We start from the raw sequence: 25,749 nt of genomic DNA, 5'->3' as shown, positions 1-25,749 counted from the left end.
CCCAGCTGTGGGCTCCAGGCTGCTCCAGGGTGAAGGATGGCTCAGGAAACAGGCTGTCCAGAGGGCTGTGCTGGTATCTGCTTGGTTTAGTCCTGCTGCTAATTCTTTGAACTTCCTCCCTGTGCCAGGGGCTGTTTACCAGGGGATTACAGGCAGTTGATCTTGTCCAATTTAGTTTCCTTTTAACCTAGAAGGAATTAATCCCCTCCTGGCCCATGCAAACAGCAGCCCCTGCTTTGTGTGGCTGCAAGATCAGGTCTGTGTGGAATAAAATGCTTCCAACTCTCATCTCTGGCAAGGCTTCAGGTCACTTAAAGCCTTTGAGTGCCAGTGACAGGGACTGGCTCTGGTCTGGGGATCCTCCTGGAGCCTCCAGCAGCTCTGGTAAGAGAACATCACTGCTTTCATTGGTCAGTGGGATGTCAATGGCAAAGAGGTGCTCTCTCAGCAGCCACTTCCCATCCTGACTGTGTCTTTCCCTCTCTGAGACAAGTGTGATTTAAATTTAAAGGGGTCATAGAGGTCACCTAGGAAGGGACAATGCACCCTGAGCCTTTTCCTCTGCTCCTGGGTTGTCCTTGCACCACACAAAACAGGTGAAGAACAGCCACAAGCCTGTGTTGGCATCACTGGTGTCTCGCTGGTGCTTAGGTGGGGGCTGTGACCCCCATCTTCTGTCCCCTTCCTCCTCCATCCTCTGCCCTCCCTCCCTGGTCCTGCAGTGGGAAGATCCCCTGTTGCTGTGGGATCTGTGCTGGATCAGCCTGAAACACAGGGTTCCTGGTTTGTGGTGACCTTTGAACTTGACTTTGTCTGAAACCAGCCCTGGCTGTGGCCAGGGAGAGCCTCACTGGCAGCCCCACCTGGATGGGCATCCCCAGGAGCCACAGGGATGCCAGGGTGCTGCTGAGCTTACTGGGAGCCACTTGGGACTCTGAAAGAGCTGTCCAGGGGCAAAGCCTGGTTCAAGGTGTTGTGTAGACAGGGTGGCTGGGCAGAGCCTCAGACCCAGATTTTGGGGCTGGGATTGTCCCAGAGCCTGGATCCTGGTAGCTGGGGCTCCTGGGATGCTGGAGCTGCCGACCTTCCCTCTGCTGTGAGCCCTCGGTGTTTTCCTGGGAGCCGGGGCCACCTTGTGCTGAGCCTGGGCCACAAGTTTGCTGGACTGCAAAGTAACATCATGTTCTGAGAATTGCCGATTCCCAAACTGCTGCTGCCACCTTGGGAAGTGCTTGGTTGGCTTTGTCCGTGAGGATTCTGCTGTTCTGTAGCGTTTTAAACAGATGCTGCAAGGAGATGCTTTAAAACGTTCTTCAGTGGCTGCAGTGCACTCCCTCCCAGTCGTGTTCCCAGCACTGCAAAGTGCTCTCTGTCCCTCTGCTGGAAAGCTGCTGCTGTGGCTGTGTGAGCCCAAACACTCTCCGAGCCAGGGCGAGGTCTCCCGCTCTCCCTCTGGGGCTCTGTTCTTTCCACCCTAAACTGGTTTTTCGAGTCATTTTTTCAGATGTGCCTCCATCTCTGCTGCTCACCTGCGTTCGGGGAGGAGCCTCCCAGGAGCTGCTCTTTACTGCTCTGCAGAGCGTCCCTCGCTGAGTCCTGGCCTTCCATCCCGACAGACCGCAGCAGGGAGCAGGAGCCAGAGCCCACCACAGAGCCCGGGACACCAGCTGGGACCTGGCCAACATGTTCAAGGGGGTGGGCAAAGGCTCCCCGAGCAGAAGTTCCCCCAGCAGAGGTTCCCCTGTCAAACCGAGCAAGTAAGTGTGAGCCCTCTCCTCTGTCTGAGCTGTGAGACCCTGGGGGAGGACAAGGGATGGGTGAACCAGTTTGTTGAGCTACCCTAAGTGCCACCCCTCTGTGGAGCAGCAGGAGGTTGGGGTTTGCTGGGAGCAGATACCAAAATGTGCTGCCTGGCACATGTCCTTGTCTCCTGTGGGCTTTGTGTTCCTTCCCAAAGTGTCCTGCAGCCCCTGGGATGTGCTCAGAGTTGTGGTCATTGAGCAGGGAGGTGCAAAAAGCCCCTTTTGGGCAGGTAGGAGCTGGGTAAAAGCAGACTCTGCGCTTGGGTGGAGCGGGGTCTGCTCCATGGTGAAGCAGATCCCAGCCTGGCTCTGAGTTCCTGGGATTCCCTGGCTGTGTCAGGCTGGTGTGATGCTGCCCTGGGGTCCCTGGAGAAGGATGTTTAGTGTGCTGCTGCTCCTCAGCTGGTGGAGATGGGTCAGGATGGGTTTGCTGGGACAGACCAGGTCTCTGCAGCTCAAATCGCTGAGTTTGCCTCTTTCAGACCTGCTTGGAACAACCTGCTCTGGTGAAAGGTGTTCCTGCCCATGGCAGGGGCTTGGAACTGGGTGCCTTTAAGGTCCCTTCCAGCCCAAACCAGGCTGTGATTCTATGAAGAGATCAGTTCTGAGGGAATGAGATGTGTGACGCTTCCCCAGGATCAGGGAGTCCTCTGGGAGGGAGAGCTCCTGCAGGGAGACCATCCCTCCCTCCAGCTGCTGTTGTTAACTCAGGATTATTTTCCACCTTCCTCAGCAATTTTGCATATTGGTTGATTCCATGGGAAGTCCCTGCCCTGCCGTGGTTGGAAGCTGAGGAAGTTTCCAGGGAGGTTGTGCTGAGGAGAAGGGGACATGCAGGGTGAAGGGGGTGCTGGCCACATCTCCTGGGCAGTCCAGGACAGTGTTTGTGTGTGTGTGGACACCTGGGTGCTCACAACACGGTGCTGGCCCCCAAATGTGCTGTTTTGGGGGCCAAACTCAAACCCAGGTCAGCCAACAGCCACTGAGGAGGGGGTGGCTGGGCAGGGCAGCGGGGCCTGGGGACAAGGTGACCCCACAAAGGTTGGGGCTGCCCAGGGAGCAGGACCTGGAGCTGGACCCCTGCCAAGGGAAGCTTCAGTGGAGCTGAGCACACACAAACCCATCTCAAAGGCAGGTCTGGGGGCTCTCTGAACACCGAGCTTTGCCTGGAGCCTGGCTGCAGTGAGGCACCTCCCCAGCAGCCCAGGAGCTGTGTCAGGCTCTGGTTTATTCAGCCTTACTAATGCAATCTCTCCACCTTCCCAGCCAGCTCCCAAAGCAGGCTGGGGATTTCTCAGGATCCTACAGAGGGTTTGGGCAGCTCTCCCCCAGTATGAACCTCTCAGACTAACTGGAGCTGCATCCCAGCAAGACCCCACTCCTCTTCCCCGTGCAGGATGGAGGCTGGAGCCAGGAGCACAGCAATTACTGAGCTAGTTGTGCTTGTTTGAGGAGGCACCAACCATCAGACACAGCCTAATTCTCTTGGCCATGGCCTGGGGCTTGGTCAGTGCCCACAGTAGCTGAGAAAATGAGGGTGGATGAGTTGTCTCAGGAACAGCCACCAGCACACACTCTCTAGATGGCCCCAAGAAAATGTTGGTGGCTCACAGCTGCTCTTGGTGGCCCCAAGGCCAGAGCCTCAGCAGCAGCTGAGTTTCCCTGTCTCTGGGGTTCCTGATTAACCCCACAGGTCCTGGTGCCTGTGGTGTTGAGCATCCCAGCTCTCAGGGCCCTTTGCTGTCTCCCCTTGGTGGGTGCATCCCAGAGAGGCATCAGCCAGCACAGGTTGTGCCCGAGGAGCATCCTGGAAGTGCCCTGCTCTAGGTGAAGGCACTGCAGGGCTGAAAGGGAAAACTCCTGAGAAGGTGGAATTGAACTGGATCTGGCTGGACTGGCTGTGCCTGGGTGTGATTTTGACAAAGGTTGTGGGTGGTTTGGGAGGTGGATGGCAAGTCATCTCCTGGGATTTAAGTGTCTCCTGGGATTGCTGCTTTTTCCACCACCACCCTCTGCTTCTCCCCAGTCAGTCTGGAGCAGTGTGACCCTGGGGACGGGCAGGGGGTCAGGTACTAACCCAGCACTGGCAGGGGGTTTGTGGTGGTCTGCTGGCAAATCAGAATGTGCCAGGACTTCTGTGTGTGTCAGGGAGAACAGACCCAGCTTTGGGCCCTGTGGCCATAAAGAAAAGTCCTGTGAGGAGGGGACTCAGGAGAGGGGTCAGAGACTGCAGTGGGTGGTGCTGTGCTCCTGCCCAAAGTGCCCTGGCAGGAGTGACCAGGAGTGGGGGACAGTCCTGCTGCTGTGAGACAGCGTCCCTTGTGTGCAGCTGGACTGTCCAGGAGGCAGAAAGTGGCAGGAGAAATGAACCAATTAATAAAGATAATAATAGTGCTGTGCCTCTCCTAGGCATGAGATAGCCCTAGGGAGGAGGCTGCCCTGGCTGCTGAGGAGGAGCAGGAGGAGCTTTGCCCAGCCTTGCCCTCAGCCATCCCGGGGCTGTGGCTGCACCATGCTCTGTGTGTGGAGCTGGACCCGAATTTTGGGGGAAGGGGTGTTCAACATGAGCTCTTGGCTGCCTGCATCCCACCTGATGCCAGAGTGCCTCTCTGCAGCCCAAATGTCAGCGTGTTCACCCTGAAATACAGGGCCCAGCTCTGGCTGAGTGAGAGCTCCTGCCCAGGGGCAGCAGGGATGGGGCAGGGATGGGACAGGGGGACACCCCGAGGAGGGACAGTGATCCCTGTCACCACGGGCTGTGTGGGCTGGGGTTTGCACAGGCTCCTCTCAGCACACCCCTGCTGCTCCTGAGGTGATGTTCTCCAGGAATCATCCCTGCTTCCCTGAAAATCGGGCTGTTTGCAGCAGCATCCAAGCTCGGGTGCCCCGTGCAGGACAGGCTGGGATGGGCTGAGTCCCTGTGACCAGGAGGTTGCTGACATCTTCTCAGTCCTTAGTTTTGTTGTGGCTCAGCCTAAACAAAGCAGATTCCTGTGCCCAGCCTCAGGAACTAAGGGATGGAGTGCCTCAGTGTTTCCTTCAACCAGAAAGGGAGTGTCAGCAGGAATAAACAGGGTTTTGTTGGTGATTCCTGGGAACGATGGATCCTCACTTCTCTCCTCTCGGAGCAGCACAGAGTTATCCACAGCCACATGACAAACTGGGATGGGCTCAAACAGGACTCCCCATCCAGGCTCTTTAGGGTTCAGCCAGAGCTGGGGGGAGGATGCTGCTGTTCCTCCGAGAGAGGCTCGGTCCCCGGCACAGCCCAGCCCGTGACTCACATTCTCCTCCCTGCGCAGGGAGCCCGGGCAGGAAATTTGGGTGGTGCTCAAGTATTTGCTCGTGGGACACCACCTCATTCCAGGCGTGTCAGGGATGAGTGGGAGATTGTGTAACCTCCTGGGGAGGGGGGACCTCTGAGAGCTTCAGCCTGCTGGGCTGCTCCCTCCAGCCTGTGCTGCATCTCCCTGAGCGCTGCAGCTCACACCGGGAAAGGGCAAGGACGGAGGAGGAGAGATGATTAACGGGATAGAAAACACAGGCTGTAGCAGGGAATGATGGTGATGGATGCGCTGTTTTGGGCTCTTGGGCTCCACCATCCCTGGAATTAGACCCTGGCGAGCACAGCAGCCCCTTTCACTGTGCTGAGGAGCATTCCAGGCAGGAAAGCTGAGGCATGGCCAGAGGATGCTGCCAGCCCCAAACCCCCGGGACAGCTGAGAGCTGCTTTGTGCAGGCCCACGTTTGGGAAATGAAAAACAAGGGAGGAGCTGAGGAAAAAGGGGTCCAGAGGATGCTGTGAGCAGGAGCTCTGGGGCTGTGCCTCCTCTGGAACCACACGGGCTGAGCTCACTTCAAACGGGAGCTGTGGCACCCCAGTGCTTGGCTTGGGGTGACTGTAGCACTCCCTGGCACGTTACAGTCACTTGGGGCTGTAATAAATGAACATCCCAGCATCTGTTCCAGCCTTTGGAACTGTGGAACAGCTGGAGCCACGAGTGGGAGCTGGAGCAATGAGAGAGCCATTAAGGGAATAATTTTCCCCTGTCCTTTGTGGATTCAGGGGCTTGGAAGGAAAGCATGTGGTGGCTCTGCTGCAGGACATCACCTTTCTCTTACCTTCTCCCACCAAGAGGTACCAAGCTGCCCTGAAGAAGTGTCCCCCCACTCCAGCTGACCCTCAGTGATGTCCCATTGCTGCTGCTCAAACTCTCTCCTCCTGGTCTCAGATCCCAGCACTCAGCCTCTGCTGAACTTTGTCCCCTCAGCAGCATTCCGAGGGCTCCATCCCTGCGTGATGCCATCGCTCCACACCCTCCTGCCCCTGCCCACATCCTGGCAGGGCTGTGCTCTCCCTGTCCTCAAGGGCAGATGCTGTTAAAGCAGCAGGACACGGGGACAAAGGTGGCAGTGAGGTTTGTGCTTCCTTGTCCGCAGGGAGCGTTGGGAACCATCCCAAGCCTGGCTGCAGGCTTTGGATCCAGCTGTTCCGGCAGGGGTGCTCATTCCCAAGGGTGGTGGTGGGATAAGGGTTGTGGTGGCCCTGTTGGTTGTGTGGTGGCACCGAGGTGGCAGCAATAGGGTCTGTTGGGGACCTTCAGTGAAGCCTCACTGGGGTGAGGAGGGCTGGTAGATGTGCCATGGCCTTGGGAAATTGGAGTCTTGGAATCACAGGATATCCTGAGTTGGAAGGGACTGATCAGGATCATCGAATCCAACTCCTGACCCCAAGAATCCCACCATGTGCTGAGAGCATTGTCCAAACACTCCCTGAGCTCAGACAGGCTCAGTGCTGTGACCACTTCCCTGGGAGCCCATCCAGTTCCTGAGCACCCTGTGGGTGCAAAACCTCTTCCTGATATCCAACCTAAACCTGCCCTGACTCAGCTTTATGCTGTTCCCCGAGCTCTGAAAACACCACAACAGCCTACAGCACCCAGAGGGGCTTGTGGTCTGCCTAGCAAGTCCTTGTCCCCTGCAGCCCAGTGTTGTGGGGTGGCACTGGGCTCACCAGTGTGTCACTGGGCCCAGCTTGGAGAGCCTCACAGGGAACAGGGTGGCAGCTCTGGGCAGGGCTGAAGGGCCACCTGTGCCAGCAGCCAAGGGCAGGCACCCAGGGAAACACCTCCAAACAGGGTGAGCACGTTGTGCTGCCTCTGCAGGGTGCTCCTCTGGCCCCCAGCCGTCTGTGGCTTTGGGTCTTCCCATCCCAGATGTGGTGGCGGTGTATTTGGGAATCCTACAGCAGGCTTTTCCCCCTTTATTTTTTTTCCTGCTATTCCCCCACGTTGATGTTTGGTTTTTTTTAATCCACACAAATTTGAGCATCTGCAGCAAGGAGTTGTGCAGGTGTGCTGGGTTTGTGCAAAATCCCAGCAGTGCTCACTCTGAACACAGCAGCTCTGGCCTTCTCCTGGCTGAGGGCAGCAGCCAGGCACTGACCACTTGTGTGTGACCCTTGGCCAGAGCCCAGACTCTTCTTGAGAGACCCAGTGGATGTGGGGGAAAGGGTTGAAGGAGCAGGCCTGGGGCAGGTCCTGGGCAGTGATGGAGTGAGCTTTGCTTTACCCCACCCATCTTTGCTGTTCCCTCTCTCAGGTCCTCCACAAACGAGCTGGCCGTGCTCATCTCCCGCATGCAGACAAATGCTGACCAGGTGGAGAAGGACATCCTGGAGACTCAGTCCAGACTCAAGCAGGTGAGTTGTGGCAGGGGGTGGTGGGAGGTGAAAGGCTTTGCAGTGTCTAGGACAGCAGGTCAGGTGTCTGCTCTGTGCATGCTGGTGCAGGTTTGGGGGCTGACTCGAGGCTGGGGAGGAACAAACACCCCACAGAGCCTCCCAACCCCGGGGCTGCATCCCAAGGCCTCCCAGATTCTTTCTGCTCAGTGCCTCAGGCTTTGCACAGCCAAGGCTGCCTCACCTGTGGCAGCACAGCCCTGTGCCCTCCAGCAGCCCCAGAGGTGCCAGCCTGGCACACAAAGCCCCTGGGAGGGAGGGAGCTGGAGCAGGAGGCTGGGCTGGGCACCAAGGCTCCTCTGTGGTTGTGGTGTGCAGCATCCAGAGCCTCTGTGTTGGCCAAGGAAAGTGTTGAGAGGTCTGTGTGGTCCAACCAGGCTTTTTCCTCTGTCTCCATGGCCTTCAGGACTCCAGCAATCACCAGAAGAACAAGGCTTTTGAGTTCCAGACAGAGAATGCCAGGAACCTGAAGGAAGCTGAGACCCTGCTGAAGGATCTCTTCCTGGATGTGGACCGTGCCAAGAGGCTGAAACACCCACAGGCTCCTGAGATAGAGAAAGAGTGAGTACAGTGGAGGGACTAGTGTGATGAGGGCACTGAGCAATTTGGAACCTCCTCAGGACATAGAATGAACTCCAGTCCTTGCCATGAATGGTAGTTTCACTCTTCTTCCCACAGAGTTTAGCCTTAAAATCATCTTTTCTGCCAATTTATTATAAATACACTGGTATGCAGAGTGGATGCCAGAGCAGTTTCCCAAGAGGCCCCAATCTTTTGGGAGCCCTTATAAAAGGTACCAGAAAAATGCAGAGCTAAAATGTGGCCCCACTCTCAGGGAAAATCCCCTTTTCCTCTGCCTTCCCTAAAATAAATACCTTTAATTTGGGCAAGCACAGAGGCAGAGCTGTTGGAGAGGGAGAAGAGCTTCAGCTGGCATCTGGTGCTTTGATCCCCTTCACTTCCAGCACTTCCATGTAGCAATCAGGAGGGAAATTTCCTAGTTGGGAAGGGACAGCCCTGGTCTCCCTGCAGCATCCTCCTGGGTAGGAATTCCTGAGACATCTCTGAAGCTGGAGAGCAGCAGGACAAGTGCTGGGCACTGCTGAAGGAGGCCAGTGCCAGGGACAGCAAAAATACCCTGGGTCTTGTGAGTGAAATTTGGGCTCCTCAAGGCCCACCTTGTTTCTCCTGCTTCCTGAGTGACCCAGGGACCGGTGCCTTTCCCCTTGGCAGCATCCAGCAGCTCCATGACCGTGTGACACAGCTCTGTGCCGAGTACCGCGCCCTCTACGAGCAGCTGAACATCCCCGAGGTGGGGCCCAGGGTGGACTGGACCAGGATCCTGGACCAAAAGATGGTAACAGCAGCTGGGTTTGGATGTTTTCTCCCATCTTCTGCCAGGCCAGATAATGTTTGCTGTTGTCTGTAGCCAGACATTGCACAGCATAAGGCGTGTTGGAGCTGGGGGGAATAACTCAGTGGCTCTGGGTGGAGGACAGACTCTCCTTCTACCTCTTAAAACCCTCTGGAGCACCCTCTGAATTCACCTGTTCAGATTAAGAGTGACCAGAGGGGGATCAGGTAGAGAGTCCTGCTGTGGGATGGAGAAGGTGATGTCTCCTAGGATTTTACAGCCCTGCCTTTCAGGGTTTCACACTGCAAGGTTTGGGTATATGGAGTGCCCAGATTGGAGCCAATCTGGATTCCCCTGAAAGCTGGATGGTAATTAAGTGTGTCCCATGCATGTCACCATGGGCAGGGGGCTGGCTCAGCTCAGGTCTGTAGCCCAGGGTTATGTGGTCTGGTTATCTTTGCCCCTGTCTACGACTGAGGAAATAGCAACCAACACCAATAATGGGAAACAACAAAAAAATCCCCTCCCTTCCTCCTGGACCTCTATCAGATACCAGATCTTTTCATGGCCTGCCAGCAGTGCCTGGGGTTTCCCCCTGAAATGAATCCTTTTGCTTTAGTGTGTGCCCTGACTCCTTTTGCACAGAAACAAGTCAATGCAGGACAGTACGGCCCCGGCATGTCAGAGCTGGAAAAGCAAATAGCTGAGCACAACATCCTCCAGAAGGAGATCGAAGCCTACGGGCTCCAGATCAAGAACCTCCGCTCTGGGGTAAGGCACCTCTGTCCCCTCCTTGCTGCTGTCACCCAGGGGGGACCCTGCTGGCTCTGCTCATTGTCTGGCTGGGTGTCCCATCTGCTCCTCTCACACTGAATGTCCACCCTTGTTCTGCAGAGGCCATGGGAGGTGGTTCCTGAATGGTTTCTAAAGCACATTCCATAAATCAGTTCATCAGTATTCACCACATGTTTTGCTAATAGCTTTTCTTTTTTTTTCTTTTGTTGTTGTTCAACTCCTTGGTCTTGGCTGTGTTGTAATCCAGGATGTGGCAGATTTAAAAAGCCAGTACAAGGACTTGCTGGTAAGGTTCTTGGTGTTTTTCTGAGCAGATGGGGTCTTACAGCAGAGTAACACCATCCCTGATGGGCAGGAAACACCCAGTTCAGAACAGGAGCTGCCCCTGGGCTTGCACAGTAAAGTTGTGTCCCTCATAACATTTCCCTGTTTCCTTCCCTCCTTGGGATAGGCATAAATTGAAAGAACTCCTTCTGTCCTCAGGGCAATGCTGAGGGTGAGATCCATGTCTCTCCTCTCCATGGGTCATGGATCTGCAGTTTCCTCTGTGAGCACAGGGACCAGAGGGCAGCAGGAAATCCAGCCCACACACAATCCAAATCAGGATTGCAAATGTGGAGCTTTCCCTGATCCCTAACAAGGGCTCCAGAGAGGAAATGAGCAGCCAGAGCAAAGGAGGTGGCCAGGAAGAAGGTTCTGGGTTTACCCAGCTGGGCCCATGAAGGCTGATGCTGAAAATGGGATTTGTGAGAAATCTCAGCTCTGAGACTGCCCCAGGCACCAGCCCACACCTGGGATTCTGGTTAGACAAACATATCTTGTCTGTGAGGAGGGAAAGGGAACAGCAGCCCCATCAGATAAGAGCCAGTGGTGGCAGATTTCTCACCAAGGTTGCTGGGAATCTCCTGCTGGATGTGTAACAGGACCGTGGTCCTGGGGAGGAAGAGGAGGAGGGAAAAGGGACTCCTCATGCTGAGCACTGACACTGTCTCTGTCCTGTGTGTGGGCAGAAAGCTTCCATCTGGCGAGGGCAGAGCCTTGGCAGCCTCTACCACCACCTCCAGGGCTGCACCAAGGAGCTGGGCTACCTGACAGAGCAGCAGACCAAGATCCTGAAGCAGGACTGGAGTGACCAAATGATGGATGTCCAGAGCGTGCGTCGGGAGTACGAGGTGAGCCCTCGGGGGTGCCAGTGTGTCCTGGCCACAAAAGACTGGCCAAGCCTGGTTCTGCAGGGTGCATCCCAGCCTCCTGCACCTCCACCACCAGCCCTGAGCATGAGGCTTTCCAAAACAGAGGGGGAAGAGAGCCCCAGGGACCCTCTGTGACCCCTCCAGTCCCCTGAGCTGGCATGTGGGATCATACACTGGAGAGCTGCCAGGGAGGCTTTCCATGGTCAGAGAGAAGGGAAGGGCTCAGTGCCACATCAGCCTCCATGGCCACAGTACAACCTCCAGTGACTGCCATGTGCTGGGACACAGACAATGAGAGGGATAATTGCTTGGGAAAATGCTCTTTGAATAAATGCCCTGATGCTTTCTGAGGCCCAAGTGTGTCTAATTTGTTTTAGCTCTGCCTATCCCCTTCTGTTATAACAAACAAACAAACAAACAAGGCTGTCTGTGCTTTGGGAGCCTTATCTCTGTTATGTTTGCTGTCCCAGGAGGCCATTCTGTGCTCCCTGCATGCTGCCAAGGTCAGAAAGTTTCTTTTCCCCTCCAGGATTTCAAGTCCAATGAGCTGCTCAGCCAGGAGGAGTTTGTGAACCACCTTCAGGACGATGGGGACAGGATGATTGAGCTGAAGCACCCAGCCATCAAACCTATCCAGGTGGGGAGAGGGGATCTGTTCCCCAGCCCTGAGGGAGAGTGAGAGTGTTTCTGTGCTGCAGGTGGTGGGTCAGAGGAGACCCCTTCACCTCTCCCTGCACTTACGTTACTCTTTCCTTCCACACTGCACTGGCTGCACTGCAGCATCTTTCTGCCTGCTCCAGGCCTGCAGGGAAGCTGAGGGAAGTCCAGGGTCTTCACCCTTGCCAAAATTTCCAGGAGATAGTGGCCAAGATCTGTGTGCTTGGACCAGCTCCTGCTCTAGTGCTCACACACATCAGTGCAGCCACCCTCACATTTAGGAAGTTCCAGCTTTGGTGTGAGTTCTCCCAAGGGAAAGCAGCTCCCAGCCTCCAAGGCTGTATTTCCAAGCCTGCAGATGCAGTGCCAGGCTAAGGTGGGCTCTCAGCCCCCAACACCACTGGGGATGAGACCACCTGAGAAGTGATGGCTGCTGTGTGTGAGCCAGGTCCTTCTCAAGGTTGTCCTCACCCAGGCTCAGCACCAGGCACTGCCTGGGCACAGCTTTGTCTCTGCTCCTCCTCTGATCTCTGGGACTTGTGAGGAAAGGAGACCTGTGGTGGGGGAGGTAGGACCAGCTGGAACCCACTGAGATGTGCTCTGCCCTACCACAGGCTCACCAGGAAGCTTTGAAGAACGAGTGGCAGAATTTTCTGAATCTCTGCATTTGCCAGGAGAGCCAACTGAAAAGTGTGGAGAGCTATAAGAAGGTAAAAAGCAAATTCATGGGCCATGGTTCTGCAGGTCAGGCCAGAGTGGGCAGACTGGGAAGAGAGACAGCAAAGGGGTGAGGATGGGAGACACTTTGTTTGCACCTAGTAAAGGTATTTTGGGGAAACACCCCTCAAAATATAATCTTTTAGAGGTGCTGGGAACTGAGAGGCCCCACTGGACTTGGAGACAGTAATGTCCCTCCACACCTGACTGTTTCCCCACCCACACCTCCAGTTCCAGGATGATGCTGAGGCTGTGAGCCGCTCCCTGAAGAAGATGAGCTCTGACCTGGACACCAAATACAGCAAATTCAACAAAGACAGCCCTGGGGTGGTGTCAGATCTGCTGCTCCAGCTGGAGGTGAGGCCTTTGGGGCGGGTGGCACCAGCCAGACCTCAGGGCAAATCCAAAGTTTAAAACTCCCCAGTAAATGACAGAGGGGAAGGGGAAGAGGTGGGTGAATAATCCTACAGGGATAGCTCACCCCAGCTCTGTGCTGGGGAGGGGGAAGCCCAGAAGATCCACGCTGCTCACACTGCCCTGAGATGGCACTGTCCCCATCAGTGACACACAGCCAGGCCCCAAGGCATCAGCAGAGTAAAGGAGAAACGCAGGGAGAAGCCATTTGTTGTCCCTAACATAAAACACTTGGATTAGAGGGCCTGCAGAGTGTGAACCACTGGCATCCGAGATCCTCCCATCTCCTCAGCGCTCTCATGAGCCAAGGGCAAGGGAGGGAATAAAGAAATCTGACCTCAGGGGTGAGATGCAGATAGGAAAGGAAGATTTGCCCTGGAGAGAGGGAGGAGACACGTTCACCATGGTATCTTCCCAAGTATGCAACACACTTTGCTCTCAAGAGATGCTGGAATCTTGGCACTTTCTGACACTGGAATGCAGCCACCCCTTGGCAGGTGTTCCATTTCTGAAAAGGAAAACTTCTGCAGGATATCTGATATGAAAGTGTGGGTTCACCTAAGGTTAACCCAGGCTGTGTCCTCAGCAGCAGATCTGTGAGCAAAGGAAACTGAGGATGGTGTTGGCAATGGGAAGGGGAAGAAGGAGAATGGAGGGGTTGAGAATGGAGAATCTGACTCCACCCCACAAGGACAGATAATTGGTCCCAGCATACCTGCTGTAGTGTGACCCTACCCTTCCTTATCCAAACCTGGTCACAACCACTCTGTTTTGTCTAGAACGAGGAGAAGGTGTTGAAGCAGGCAGAGAAGAGCATCACTGACCTGAAGAGAAGGAGCAAAGAGATCAGCCCACTGAAACTGCGCAGAACACGTCCCCCTCAGCCCCTCACCCTGGACACCCTCTGTGACTGGGATGCTGGGGAGGTGAGGGCAGGACTAGCAGCACCCTCAGAAGGGACAGAGGGCTGCATTCTTCTCTGTTTGCTCCAGATCTTGGCCCCATGGTGTGAGGAACTGTCTTTCAAGCCTTTCACTGGGTTTTGTGTCCTCTGCAGGTGCAGCTGACCAGAGGGGACAAGTACACTCTGAAGGACAACAGCAACCCAGAGATGTGGGTGGTTCAGAGCAGCACTGGTGTGGTCCAGGAGGCACCTTCTGCTTGTTTCTCCATCCCTCCTCCTGATCCTGAGTCCATAGACAAGGTCAATAGGTGAGTCTGCAGCAGAGACCCTGACCCAGAGAGACATTTAGACTCTCTTGGATCTTAACCAGTCTGACTGCAGAGAAACAGCAGCTGGTGACAGGCCTCTCAACTATCTCATACTAAATCCCTCCTGGAGAGGGATTTTTCCCTGCACCCAGGTGCCTGCCACTCCTCAACACCCCTGCACACTTCACAGACCTCACTGTCGATGAGTTTTCTGGCAGTCAGGCTTGATTTCTTCACCCCAACATGTGACTCGCATAGGTTTGACTAAATTCATTGTAGAATCAGTCTGGAGCTTGGGACTTGCCAAACAGGACAGAGTTATCTGTGGTATCTCCCCTCAGCCAGCCCCAGCTGGAGACTGAGCAATGCTCCTTGAGCCTGTGTGTGGGTTTGCTGCCTGCCTGCTCCATCAGCTCCTGATGTTCCCACAGGATGGGGTGGGGGTGCAGGGAGGTTGGCATTGCCTTTTTAATCATGGCCCCGGGTGTTTGGGTAAATCAAGTGCTGAGGAAAAGCTGCAGCCCAGACTCAGAGCTATGCAGGAATGCCCAAAGTGGGAGCTTGGGTCCCCAGTGCCACAGGGTGTGATTGCTTCATCGTGTTCTCAGTGTGTAACCCTCTTCACACATCCCAGGATTTATGGGTTTCATTAGTGTTTTAAAACAGAAATTCAGTTCCTCTGCACAGGGGGACAGCCCTCATCTGACAGCAGCCAGGCAAGCTGGGAATTGCTGGTTTTAACACACAGTGTTTGGCTGGAACAATCCACAGCAGGGATGAGAACCAGCCTGGTCCTTCCTGTTCCCCCTCCTTCTGGTTCCAAAAGTCTTTTCCCACCCAGAAATATTTTTTGGTCCTTCAGGCTCTGGCAGATCCCAGCCCTAGTTGCATTAGGCAGGAACCATCCTTACAAGTGAGACGTGGCACTTCCAGTGCAGCAGCCACAGAAGCAGCCACTTGTATTTCCTGCAAAGTACCACAACCATATGAAATTCATTTCCAGCTTTGGTGGCTTCCTTGGGAGAACTCAGCTGCTCAAACCAACCAGCTTTTCTTGCTGCTGTTTCCTTTCCTAAGGGACATCTCTGAGTTACAACAGGCTGCAGGCTCCCAGCCTTTGAGGACACCTTCCCTTGCCTTTGGGGACACCTCCCCAGCACAGCCATGGAGCTGATGCTGTGCAGGGCTCTGTCAGTGCTGTGTCCCTTCCTGGCTGATGATGCCCCTCTGCTCACAGGTTGGAAGGAGAACTGAGCACGGTGAAGCAGAAGCGAGCAGCGGTTCAGAGCACCCTGAGACGCAGCCAAAAGGAGCAGGTGCAGCCCAGCCAGCAAGGTTTGTCACCTGGATAGTCCAGCCCTCTCTGGAGGCAGCTCTGGAAACAGAGCACCCACCCAGGGTGGGCAGAGGCACCTGCAGCTCACACACAGACACCTGCAGAGGTCCCTGTGGGAGGATGCCTTCTCCACCATGGCAAAGGACAGCTGGCAGGACAACCTGACTCCTGTCTCAGCAATTCACTAAGTCTGCTGCCCTTCTCAAGCCTCTGAGATTGACCTCCAGCTCCATCAACAGCTGGAGGGTATTTAGGATTTCAGGGGGATGTGCCTATCCAGGAACTTTAATTAAACCTGCTTTGTAATCTGAGTTCCTTGCAGTTCTCTTCCCTAGCTGGGGGCTGTGGGATGAGCAGGCAGCCACGGCTAAATCCCAACCCTGGGTTATCTGTGTTATTCCCACAGCTGTAGTTCAAAGGCTCCCAGCAAAGCTGAGAAGGGATGTGTCTGCATTTGGCTTTGTCCCTGCTTTGGAGCTGTGGCTCACCACAGCAGAGCTAAAACCTGGGGATTAACCTAAGCTGTGTCTCTCTGCAGCTCTGTCCAAGAGCCCTCCAGCAGTCCAGGATGATCCCCAAGCTGACCAGCTCCTCAGCAGCCTGGATCGCATTGGCAAGGACCTGGTCCAGGTGGAGAAGGAGGTCCTGAACCGAGTGAGGTCTCCTGTGAACTACAGTGACCCTACAGATGACCTTGGCAGGAGGATCAAACAGCAGCAGGTGAGTTGGTGCAGTTTGGTAGTGCCATGTCCTTGGCCCAGAGCAGGAACATGGAAATAACACACAGCTGATGCTCCAAAGGAGAAAACCATGCTGCAGATGTGAGGGTTTCAGGCTGGCTTGAACCCTTGAGATGGGACTAAATGAAAGCCTCAGGAAATGCAGGCTCTTCCCTCGCCTCTGGAGCAAGAGGGTCCATCCAGTTCAGAGCTGTGGTGCAGGTGCCAGTCTTGGGAATGCTGTCACCCTACCCTCTCCAGCCTGCAACAAAGAGACTAAGGGATAAAGGGAGTTCATCCAAGGGCCAGCTCTGTCTCACCTGCTGGGAAGTACAGACCTGTAAATGTCAGTGAGACAGGAAAAGAGGCAGTGCCCTGGAGGCCCGCTCCTTTCCTCTGGTCAAGGTCTGGGTTTGCAGTATTGCAGCTTGTTACATCTTCATCCCTGGGTATTTACCTGGCTCTGGCAGTAGGATAGGCTCAGGCAGGAAGGTTTTTTCCATCTCTGTCCATGTGGATCTCTTTCCCACACCCTGCCACTGCCAGACAGCCACAGTCTGGATGGGGCTGTGCCCCAAGGGGCAGCTCCTTCCGAGAGGGGCACCACGCCCTGAGCCCCACAGCCAAAGCTGCCCCTGAGGGAAACACATTTCCACAGCAGCACTGTTACGGTTGTGTTGGGTGACTGTGCTTCCATCTGGTGTGCCAGGAAACAACAAAGAAACTTGAGAACCTGGGGGCAGCCAAGGATGTCTTGCAGAAGGAGTGTGAGACCTACCTCTCCAAAAAACCCACCAGCACCTCGGCTTCCCAGCTCCCCGTCACGCTGAATGCCCTCAGGAGCAAATACAATGATGTCAATATGCTCTCCAGCCTGTACAACGAGAAGTGAGTGATGGGGATGAGGGGAGGAAGTGTCCTTGCACAGGTGTGCCAAGACAGAAGCATGACAGAAAATGATTTTGATCTGTATGAGTGTTGGTTGAGGTCCAGCCCAGGTTGGAAACCTCCCATCCATCATCAAAGACACCTCTGAAGGAGTTCCCGTGTGTAATTTGTGAGCAGATCCCCCCACTGTGGAAAATCCACCACAATGGGTGTGTGTCCCAGCTCTGCTGTGTGGTGAACTGCAGCATATCTGACTTGTGAGCAGCATGGCAGGGGTGTGAGTGCACGTTGCTTGTTCTCTGACATGTTGCAGAAACTCTAATTTTAAGTAAGGTTGAACACCAAAGGGAGAAAAGAAGAATGGGGTTTCTATAGCTAACCTTTCTTCATTTCCCCCCTGCCCAGGGCTAAGGCTGCCCTGAACCTGGAGACTCAGATTGAGAACACAGACAAGATTGTCAGCACATTTGAGGCCAAGCTGGCTCAGGACAGCATCATTCCTGCATCCCCCAATGCCCTGCAGGATCGGGCCAATGACCTGCAGGTAGGAGAGCACCAGGCTTCTCACTAAGGATGGGAGATCCCTGAGCTCAGGGAGCAATGTGGGAGGGGCTGGATTTATTTGAGCACCTTGAGGCACCAGCGATGAAGTATTTTAAGGACTTGTTCCTTGAAGGTTTAATGTTGGTGTTGCAGGCTGACCTGCTCTCACTGGACAGCAGAACACTCTGTCCCTCTGTCCCTCCTTTTGCAGGCCCTAAAATACATCATGACCCCCTCAGCATCTAATCTCTGTTACTCTGCCTCACACCTATCCCTAATATTTCCTGCTCCCAATCTCCTTGCCCCATCCTTGGCACCCACAGTGTTTTGCCTTCCCCAAAACTTCTCAGTGCACTGTCCAAGCCACCTTGCTTCCATCTTCCCTGCTGAACAAGCCTCAGTGCTCCATTTCCACCCTGCACATCACTTGGAGAGCCTGAGCAGCCCCCAGTGCTGCCCAGTCAGTCACACATTGAGGAAGGTCTTTGGGTGCTGCTCTGACTGATACAAACACGAGGTGTTTTCTTTTCTCCCCTGCAGAAGTTGAGGCGGGACCTGGTGGCCCAGGAGGACTGTGTGCTGAAGCTGAACCGAGGGCTCAAGGATGCTGAGCACAGCTGCAGTGCTGTGCAGAACAACTTTCAGGAGTACTGCCCTGACCTGCCCCGGCAGAAGAGGGAGGTGCAGCTCCTCAATGATCGCTACCACGCCGTGGCTGACCAGCTGGATCAGCGGTGAGGACCATCTCTGCTCCTCCTAGCTAAGGTGGACTGGGGCAGGGCTCAGAGCCCTGAGTGTGTTCTTCACTGCAGGACCTGATCCTGACCACAGTCCTGTAATACTGAGGACCAGGTGTGTCCTGCTGTGTAGTTGCCAGCTTGCTTCACAGCACAAGCTTTGAGCTTCCAGAGTTGTGCTCCCCACTCAAGCATCAGTTATCACCTGCTTGTTTTTGTTATTTTCACGTTTGTTGTGGTGCTCTTTTCACCTTTCACCTTGCTTCCTAGGAACTTACACATTAATCTTTGCCCTTCCCCTTAATGTTCCTGTCCACTTTTGTGCTGTGCAGAGAGAAGACCCTCAGAAACATCAGCCTCACCTACCAGCAGTTCCAAAACTCCAATGAGAACCTGATGTTCTGGATGAACAACCTACCCAGGCACCAAGTGAAGACCACTGATGGGCCAAGCCAGATCAAATACAAGCTGCAGGCACAGAAGGTGTGTTCCAGGGCAAGAATAGCCTGTAACTTTATGTTATGTTTTGATGGGGCAATTTGCTTGTGAACAGCACATGCAAAATAGTACCAGCCAGCTCCTAGTTGTGTGCTCCCCCATCGTAGTGAGTGAGCTAGAGAAGGGCTGCAGCCCATGGATGGTGTTACCTGGTGTATCTCACCTTGCTGGGTTTATCTACAGTGCTGCTGTCCTCATCTGTGCCACTCACCTCCAGGTTGAAATCTTCTCCATGGAGAGGCCACTTTCAGATCCTGAAATCTTGCACCTTAGCCTGAGATGTTGCATCCAAGTCCTTCATTTTTCTCTCCTTGAGCAAAGTCCAAGCTCACTAGCTCAGACAAGGAGTTGTGGAGGTCTCTGTGTTGGCTGCTATTTACCTTATTTGTGATAAATCAGTGTGGGAGGTCCTGGGCAAGTTATAGCACTGCTGAGATACCCTAAAAACCTGGAAACCCTTCCTAAAAGTCTTCCTGTTCCCACCATTCCCTCAGCTGAGCTGATTCTCTAGGCTGCAAGAGTATTACTGGGAAGCTGGATTTCAGTGTGTCCTTAACACCACGTGTGTCTCCTGCAGAGGCTGGTGGAGGAGATCCAGAGCAAGGAGCCTGAGAGGAACGCCCTGATCCGGCTGTCCCAGAACGTGCAGTCCACACTCAATGTAAGGATGGGCTTCCCCATTTATCACTCCCTTAGCATTTCACCTAAGACATCCCACCTGATTCTCGTGTGTCTGCTCTGAACAGGACTATGAGCTTGAAGCAGGCAAGTACAGCTCTTCTCTGGACCCTTCCCTGACTGACTCTGCTGCAAAGAGGCTGCGTGTGACCCCCCTGCAGGAAAGCATCCAGGCCCAGGTAAAATGCCAAGATGAAGGCATGAAAATCATTGTCCAGCTCATCACCCATGCCCCAATGTCCTCTGCAAGGCCTTAACCCACCTTAACAGCCACCACTTATTATGGTCCAGAGTCCTCAGGGATCCCTTTGTTCCTGGGGCAAAGCAGGATGTGACATCCTGAATTAGGATTGTGCCTGGCACCTTGGTTGAGATTGCTGATGTTGCCTCCTCACCACATTGTGTATGAAGATAAAACTTACAGGGTAGGTGTGTGGGGAGAGGAAGGAGCCACAGCTCCTCTGTGCTCTTGCCAGTATCACCCCAGTCCTCCTGCACCATCTTGGGGCTTTTGCCAGCTGCTCTCCATCTGTGAATTTGGAAGACTGGAGCCTGTGTAGGCCTGCAGGCATTCAGGTGACAGGGACAGGATCTCCTGCAGGAGTCCTTGGACTCTGAGTCTCTGTGAAGAGGCAGATTTGATGACACTAATCCCTAGAACTGTGCCATACACAAAACTCATCCAGGTGAAAGGAGGTGTGGCAGAGTCTGCCATGCAGTGTCCAGGTGAAGACACAAAGCTCTCACCACTCTTTCTTTTGCAGGAAAATGATGTCACCAAGCTCTACATGGAGCTGGCAGCAGAAAATAAACAGCAGCTCAGCCGGCTGGAGTTTGCCAAGAAGATTGTTGAGAAGGTACCAGCTTACAGCTCACTGCAAGATTGGGGTACTCTAGATTGGGGTCCAAATCTGCTCAGCCTGGGGCTCCCCCACTCTTCCCTGAGTCTCCACATCCAGGTGTCAGGAAGGACAGGAATGGAAACCCCTCTGAGAAAAAGACCACAAGAAACCATAGTTTCAGTGACTCTGATCTTGGGTTGTGATTCTCATCACCTCTGGGGGCCCTCAGCTCCTTACTGAAGCTGTAGATTATTCTTGGAAAAAAGTTTAAGGTTTTGAAGTCCACTTCTCTTAGCCATAGCTAATCAAGGATCTCAGACTGAGAATTTCAGATTTGTTTGTGGGTGTGGCTGGAATTTAGTGCTCACAACCTGCTGGAAACACTTCAAAGCAATAGGATTTTTATACCTTTTTAAGGTTTGAACCACCTGTCTCAGGACCAGGTGACTTTTAGTGGGTTCAGAAAGCACAAGAGATTAAGCTGGGGACTGGCTGTGATGCTCTCCCTCGGCTGCAGATACAAGAAGGCAGCACAAAGCACCTTTGTGGGCTGCTACAGCACCTCCATCTCAAGGGGAGGTCATTTGCTGGAGATGTTGGGATTGTGTCCTCACTTTCCATTTACAAACAGCCTTATTTGAAGACTGCCTGAGGATTCTGTGCTAGTTTTGTCTCCCACCACGCTGTGTCATTTAAAAGATCTCTGAGTCACCATAAAAGAGTGACTTGGTTTACCTGCCTTTTTTTGTTTATTTTTTTTTCCCTTGCAGAAGGAAGTGCATGAGGGCATTGAAGCTGTACATGAGCAAACCCAGAAAGCTGAAAACAAAGCCACAACCAGCAGGGAATCTGAGGGGTTGAAATTGCAGCTGGAGGAGGAAAGGAGGAAAGTGGCCAGGATTGAAGAGGACCTGGAGGAACACAGAAACAAGCTGCTGATGTTGAAAACTCAGAAGCCCATTGAAAGAGTGGAAGAAAAAGAGGTGATTGAATACTACAGAGACCCACAGGTGGAAAGAAACCTGTCTAGGATGGTACAGCAGATTGAAGAGGAAGGCAAAAAGAGGCAGGGCCTGCAAGAAGACATTGATACGATGAGCCGTAAGCTTGCCCAGATGGAGAGCGAGAAGAAGGTGGCTCCTGCCCAGCTCCTCACCAAAGAGATCACAAAAATTGAGAAGGATCCAGGCCTGGATGGCCAAGCAGCCAGTCTTCGTCAGGAGATCAAACGTCTCCAGGAGGAAAGCTTGGCTGCTGCTTCTGAACTTGAGCAGCATAAGAGGGAGCTGCACATGCTGGAGCGAAAGCAGCCCAACATCCGAGAGAAAGTGGTGGTGAAGGAGCTCATCAAACTGGAGAAAAACCCAGAAATGCTGAAGTCTGTTAGGACCCTGCAGTTACAAATCGATGAGGAGTCCTTCAAAAGAAAGTCTGCAGAAGAAGCAATAGTGAAAGTGAAGAACAAGATTGAGGAGGTGGAAAGGCTGATTGAAACAACAGAACCCAAAATTATTGTTAAGGAGGTGAAACAGGTAGAGCAGGACCCAGAGTTATTGAAAGAGACTTCCAAACTTAAAACTCTGATTGAAGAAGAGAGGAGCAAAAACTTGCTGCTGACAGGAGAGCTGGGAGAGCTGCAGAGCCAGTACAGCATCGCAGAGAAGCAAAAGCCCAGGATAGAGGTGAAAGAGAGGGTCAATGAGATCTTCCTGGTGGACCCTGAAACAGAGAAGCAGATTGCACACCTGAAGAGGGAGCTGCAGGAAGTCACTCTGAAAAGGACCAAGATTGACAGTGAAGTGGAAGAGGCCTTAGCAGAGCTCAAAGTCCTCAGGTCACAGAAACCAGAGGTGGAATTCAAGGAGGTCATAGAGGAGGTGGTGAAACATGAAAAGAGTCCAGAGATTCTCAGAGAAATTGACAGGCTGAAAGAGCAGCTCAATGAACTTGTGAACACCAACGGCAGGACCCAGGAGCAGCTCATTAGGCTGCAGGGGGAAAGGGATGAATGGAGGAGGGAGAGATCCAAGGTGGAAACCAAGCTGGTCAACAAGGAAGTGATTCGATATGAGAACGATCCACTCTTGGAAAAAGAAGCCGATCGCCTGCGTCAGGAGGTGCGCAACATGTCCCAGAAGAGGAGAGCTGCAGAGGATGCCATCTATGACCTGCAGAATAAATACATGCTGCTGGAGAGGCGGAAACCAGAGGAGAAGGTGGTTGTTCAAGAGGTGATACTGACCCAAAAGGATCCAAAGCTCCGAGATGAGCACAGCAGACTGAGACGCAGTCTGGATGAGGAGGTGAGCAACAGGCGTCGCCTGGAACGCGACGTGCAGCAGGTTCGTGTGCTGGTGGAAGAGCAAGAGAAGTTGCTCAACTTTCAGGAGGATCGAAGCAAGAGGCTTGCACTGGAGAAGGAGATGAGGCAAATTACACTGAGAATAAAGGAGCTGGAGGAGAGCCCAGCCCCAGTACAAGAAAAAATAATTATGGAGGAAGTTGTCAAGCTGGAGAAGGATCCAGTCCTGGAACAATCTGCCAGCAACCTGCGCTTGGAGCTGGACCGTGAGAAGATGGAGGTGCTGAGCTTGCAGAGAGAATGCAAGAACCTGCAGGTGCAAGTCGATGTCCTTCAGAAAACGAAATCCCAGGAGAAGACCATCTACAAGGAAGTGATTCGAGTGGAAAAGGACAGAGCACTGGAGAGTGAACGTGCACGCATCTGGGAGCTGCTGAGCAGGGAGAGGGGAGCCAAGCAAAAGGCGGAAGAAGAGGTACGGCGGCTCCGGGAGAAAATCGAGAGAGCTGAAGGCATGAAGAGGACATGGGCTCGTGAAGAGACAGAGCTGCAGAAAGCCAGGAACCTGGCCATCCAGGAGAGAGCCAACCTGGAGAGTGAACTGCGGGAGCTGGAGAGGCAGAAGCAGCAGAAAGTCCTCTTCCTTCGGGAGGAATCCAAACTGCTCAGCCAGCGGACTGAGAATGACAGGCAGAAAAAGAAGCAGCAGGAACATGAGGTTTCCCTGCTGGAGGCAGACATCCTTAGGGAGAAGGACCAGATCTACAACAAGGAGAGGTTCATTCGGGATCTCCAGTCAAAGGTCAACCGTGAAGAAATCAATCATGAGACCCAGATGAGAGAGACGAACCTCTCCACCAAGATCTCCATCTTGGACCCTGACACAGGGAAGGACATGTCTCCTTATGAAGCCTATAAGCGAGGTATCATAGACAGAGGCCAGTACATCCAGCTGCAAGAGCTGGAGTGTGACTGGGAGGAAGTCACCACCCTGGGCCCAAATGGGGAAATCTCACTTCTCCTTGACAAGAAAAGTGGGAAGCAGTATTCCATCGATGATGCACTAAGGCTGAGGAGGATCACAAAGGAGGAGTACCAGCTCTACCGGGATGGCAAGATTCCCATCTCTGAATTTGCCTTGCTGGTGGCTGGGGAAACCAAGCCTCCCTCATCCCTCTCAATTGGCTCCATCATCTCCAAATCCCCACTCACATCACCCACCACCCACCAAACCCAAACCTTCTTCCCCCCAGCCTCACAGAAGGGCATATGTGATGACACTTCCCCCATCGCCGGGGTGTATGACACCACCACCAACACCAAGTACAACATCAAAACTGCCGTTGCAAAGAAGCTGCTCGATCCCATGACAGCTCAGAAGCTCCTGGAAGCCCAGGCTGCCACGGGGGGCATCATAGACCTCATTTCCAGGGACCGGTTCTCAGTCCACAAGGCAATTGAGCGGGGGCTGATTGACAGGACCTACATGCAGAGACTGCTGAATGCACAGAAAGCTTTCACAGGCATTGAGGACCCAGTGACCAGGCGAAGGCTGTCTGTGGGGGAAGCAGTTCAGAAGGGTTGGATGACCAAGGACAGTGCTTTCCCCTACCTGCAAGTCCAGCACCTAACTGGAGGGCTCATCGATCCCAAGAAAACTGGTCGCATCCCTGTGCTGGAAGCTGTCCAGACTGGGATGATAACAAGCAACCTGGCCAATAGGCTCCAGGATGAGACCAACTATGAAAAAGATCTCACTGACCCTGTCACTAAAGAGAAGATAAATTACAAGGAGGCCATGGCCCTCTGCCAGAAGGATTCTCTGAGCCACCTCCTGCTGCTCCCGGCTGCGTCGGAGGGGTATCAGCGGTACCACCAGGCCAGCCGCTCCCCCAGGCTCTCGCGGTTCAGGCACTGAATGGACCAAGGCACATACTGGGGCTGGTTCCTTCAGGAGTTCATCCCTTCAGAACACCTCTCCTCACGGAGGCAGCAGGCCCACAGGAATGGAGCATCTAGATTTTAGGGCTGCCTACGCTTCTCTCTTAGCTCCCTGCCTCCCAACACAGCTCGGCTGTGCAAGGACAAAACCGTGGTGATGGCCTGCCATGGACGGGTCCCCACAGCCCCCAGTGCTGTTCCCTAATCAGCCCAGAGAGGGGTTGACTGCCAGAACTTCATGGGCAGTTATATGTGGCTATGGCCAGAAAGGGGGGAGAGGCAGAGTGTTTTCCAGCTGGGTGATTCTGCATGCAATAAACATAGCAAGTGAGTGGCTGTGGCTGTGTTGTTTCTGCAGGTTGTGGCTGAAGGCACAGCTACTCCTCCCCCGTGCAGTCCCACGCCCTGCAGCCAAATCCACACAGGTTTTGTGTGGATTTTCTTTCTTGCTCTTCCAGATCTCCCAGCTCTGAACCCTCCTAAAGTGTCCTTCTGCCTATGAGTTCCGAGTTTTAAAGATTTTGTTACATTTGTCTTTAAAACTGAAAACCAACAGGACTTTGTTTTCTCGTCATTTGGACACCTCTAAAAGAGGTGCAAAGGGGTGCAGTCCCACCCAACAGTACTGGAAAATCCACCCTTGCTATTTCTGTAGGTGAACTAAAAGGAAGTTACTCCTCTGTGTAACTTCCACCACTCAGTCCCTCCTGAAACAAGCAATTCTTATATCCCAAATGTTCTTCCCTAGTATCTGCTCTATTGTGGTGCATCTCCTGGGTTTATGGGATGAGAAAATTACTTTCTATTCATATCAGATGCTCCTTTCCCACTCCCAAGGGCTCTTTTAGCTGATGCTATCCAGGATCTCCAACATACCCAAAATAATCCATCAGAGTAGAGGTTTTTCCTCCCTCTCCTTCACCCACCAGACCAGCAGCATAACCTCTATTCCCATAGACCTTAGCTGGATTTTGAAGTTTGGGCTCCAGGCAGAATCTGTTCCCACTCTGGCATGCTCAGGACACTCAGCTCTCTTTACCTTCCTGCAGGTAGGAAGTGCCCAGCATTAGTAATCTCTAACAGCAAGTTTCCAGTCTGAGATGTGCCCAGGCTCTGTCCCAAGCTCTGTCCCAGGCTCTGCAGGGTCTCTGGTTATTGTCAGGCCTATGGCTGCTGTTTGTGGCCATTTCAGCTGCCATGATCAACACTGGGCAATTTGTTGGTTTACAATAGGGAAAACCATTGCACACAGCCTGGAGCATCCACTGCCAGCCCGTTTCCTCTGGCTGGTCTGGACCAGCAGCAAGGCCCTGGAGCTGGGCTGTCACACACCAGGAGAGAAACCCTGCCCAACAGCCCTTGAAGCACAGGAGCATGTCCA

General features: G+C 53.6%; 1 protein-coding gene across 1 annotated transcript; it reads left to right on the top strand.

Moving 5' to 3' along the window:
- Window positions 1-1,251: 1,251 nt before the first annotated feature.
- Window positions 1,252-24,699, top strand: EVPL (envoplakin). The gene is made up of 22 exons (XM_015645313.3): window positions 1,252-1,757; window positions 7,404-7,503; window positions 7,949-8,103; window positions 8,776-8,899; window positions 9,542-9,667; window positions 9,939-9,977; window positions 10,702-10,863; window positions 11,414-11,521; window positions 12,156-12,251; window positions 12,490-12,615; window positions 13,452-13,598; window positions 13,730-13,884; window positions 15,122-15,219; window positions 15,759-15,940; window positions 16,649-16,827; window positions 17,233-17,371; window positions 17,911-18,104; window positions 18,440-18,590; window positions 19,183-19,266; window positions 19,352-19,462; window positions 20,048-20,140; window positions 20,896-24,699. The coding sequence occupies exons 1-22, from the start codon at window positions 1,684-1,686 to the stop codon at window positions 24,343-24,345; spliced, it is 6,093 nt and encodes a 2,030-aa protein (XP_015500799.1). The 5' UTR covers window positions 1,252-1,683; the 3' UTR covers window positions 24,346-24,699.
- The last annotated feature ends 1,050 nt before the right edge of the window (window positions 24,700-25,749 follow it).

This window comes from Parus major, chromosome 18, assembly GCF_001522545.3.
Source record: "Parus major isolate Abel chromosome 18, Parus_major1.1, whole genome shotgun sequence".
NCBI lineage: Eukaryota > Metazoa > Chordata > Aves > Passeriformes > Paridae > Parus > Parus major.
Note: the sequence above shows the minus strand (reverse complement) of the source record. Positions and strands in the feature narration are given on the sequence as shown.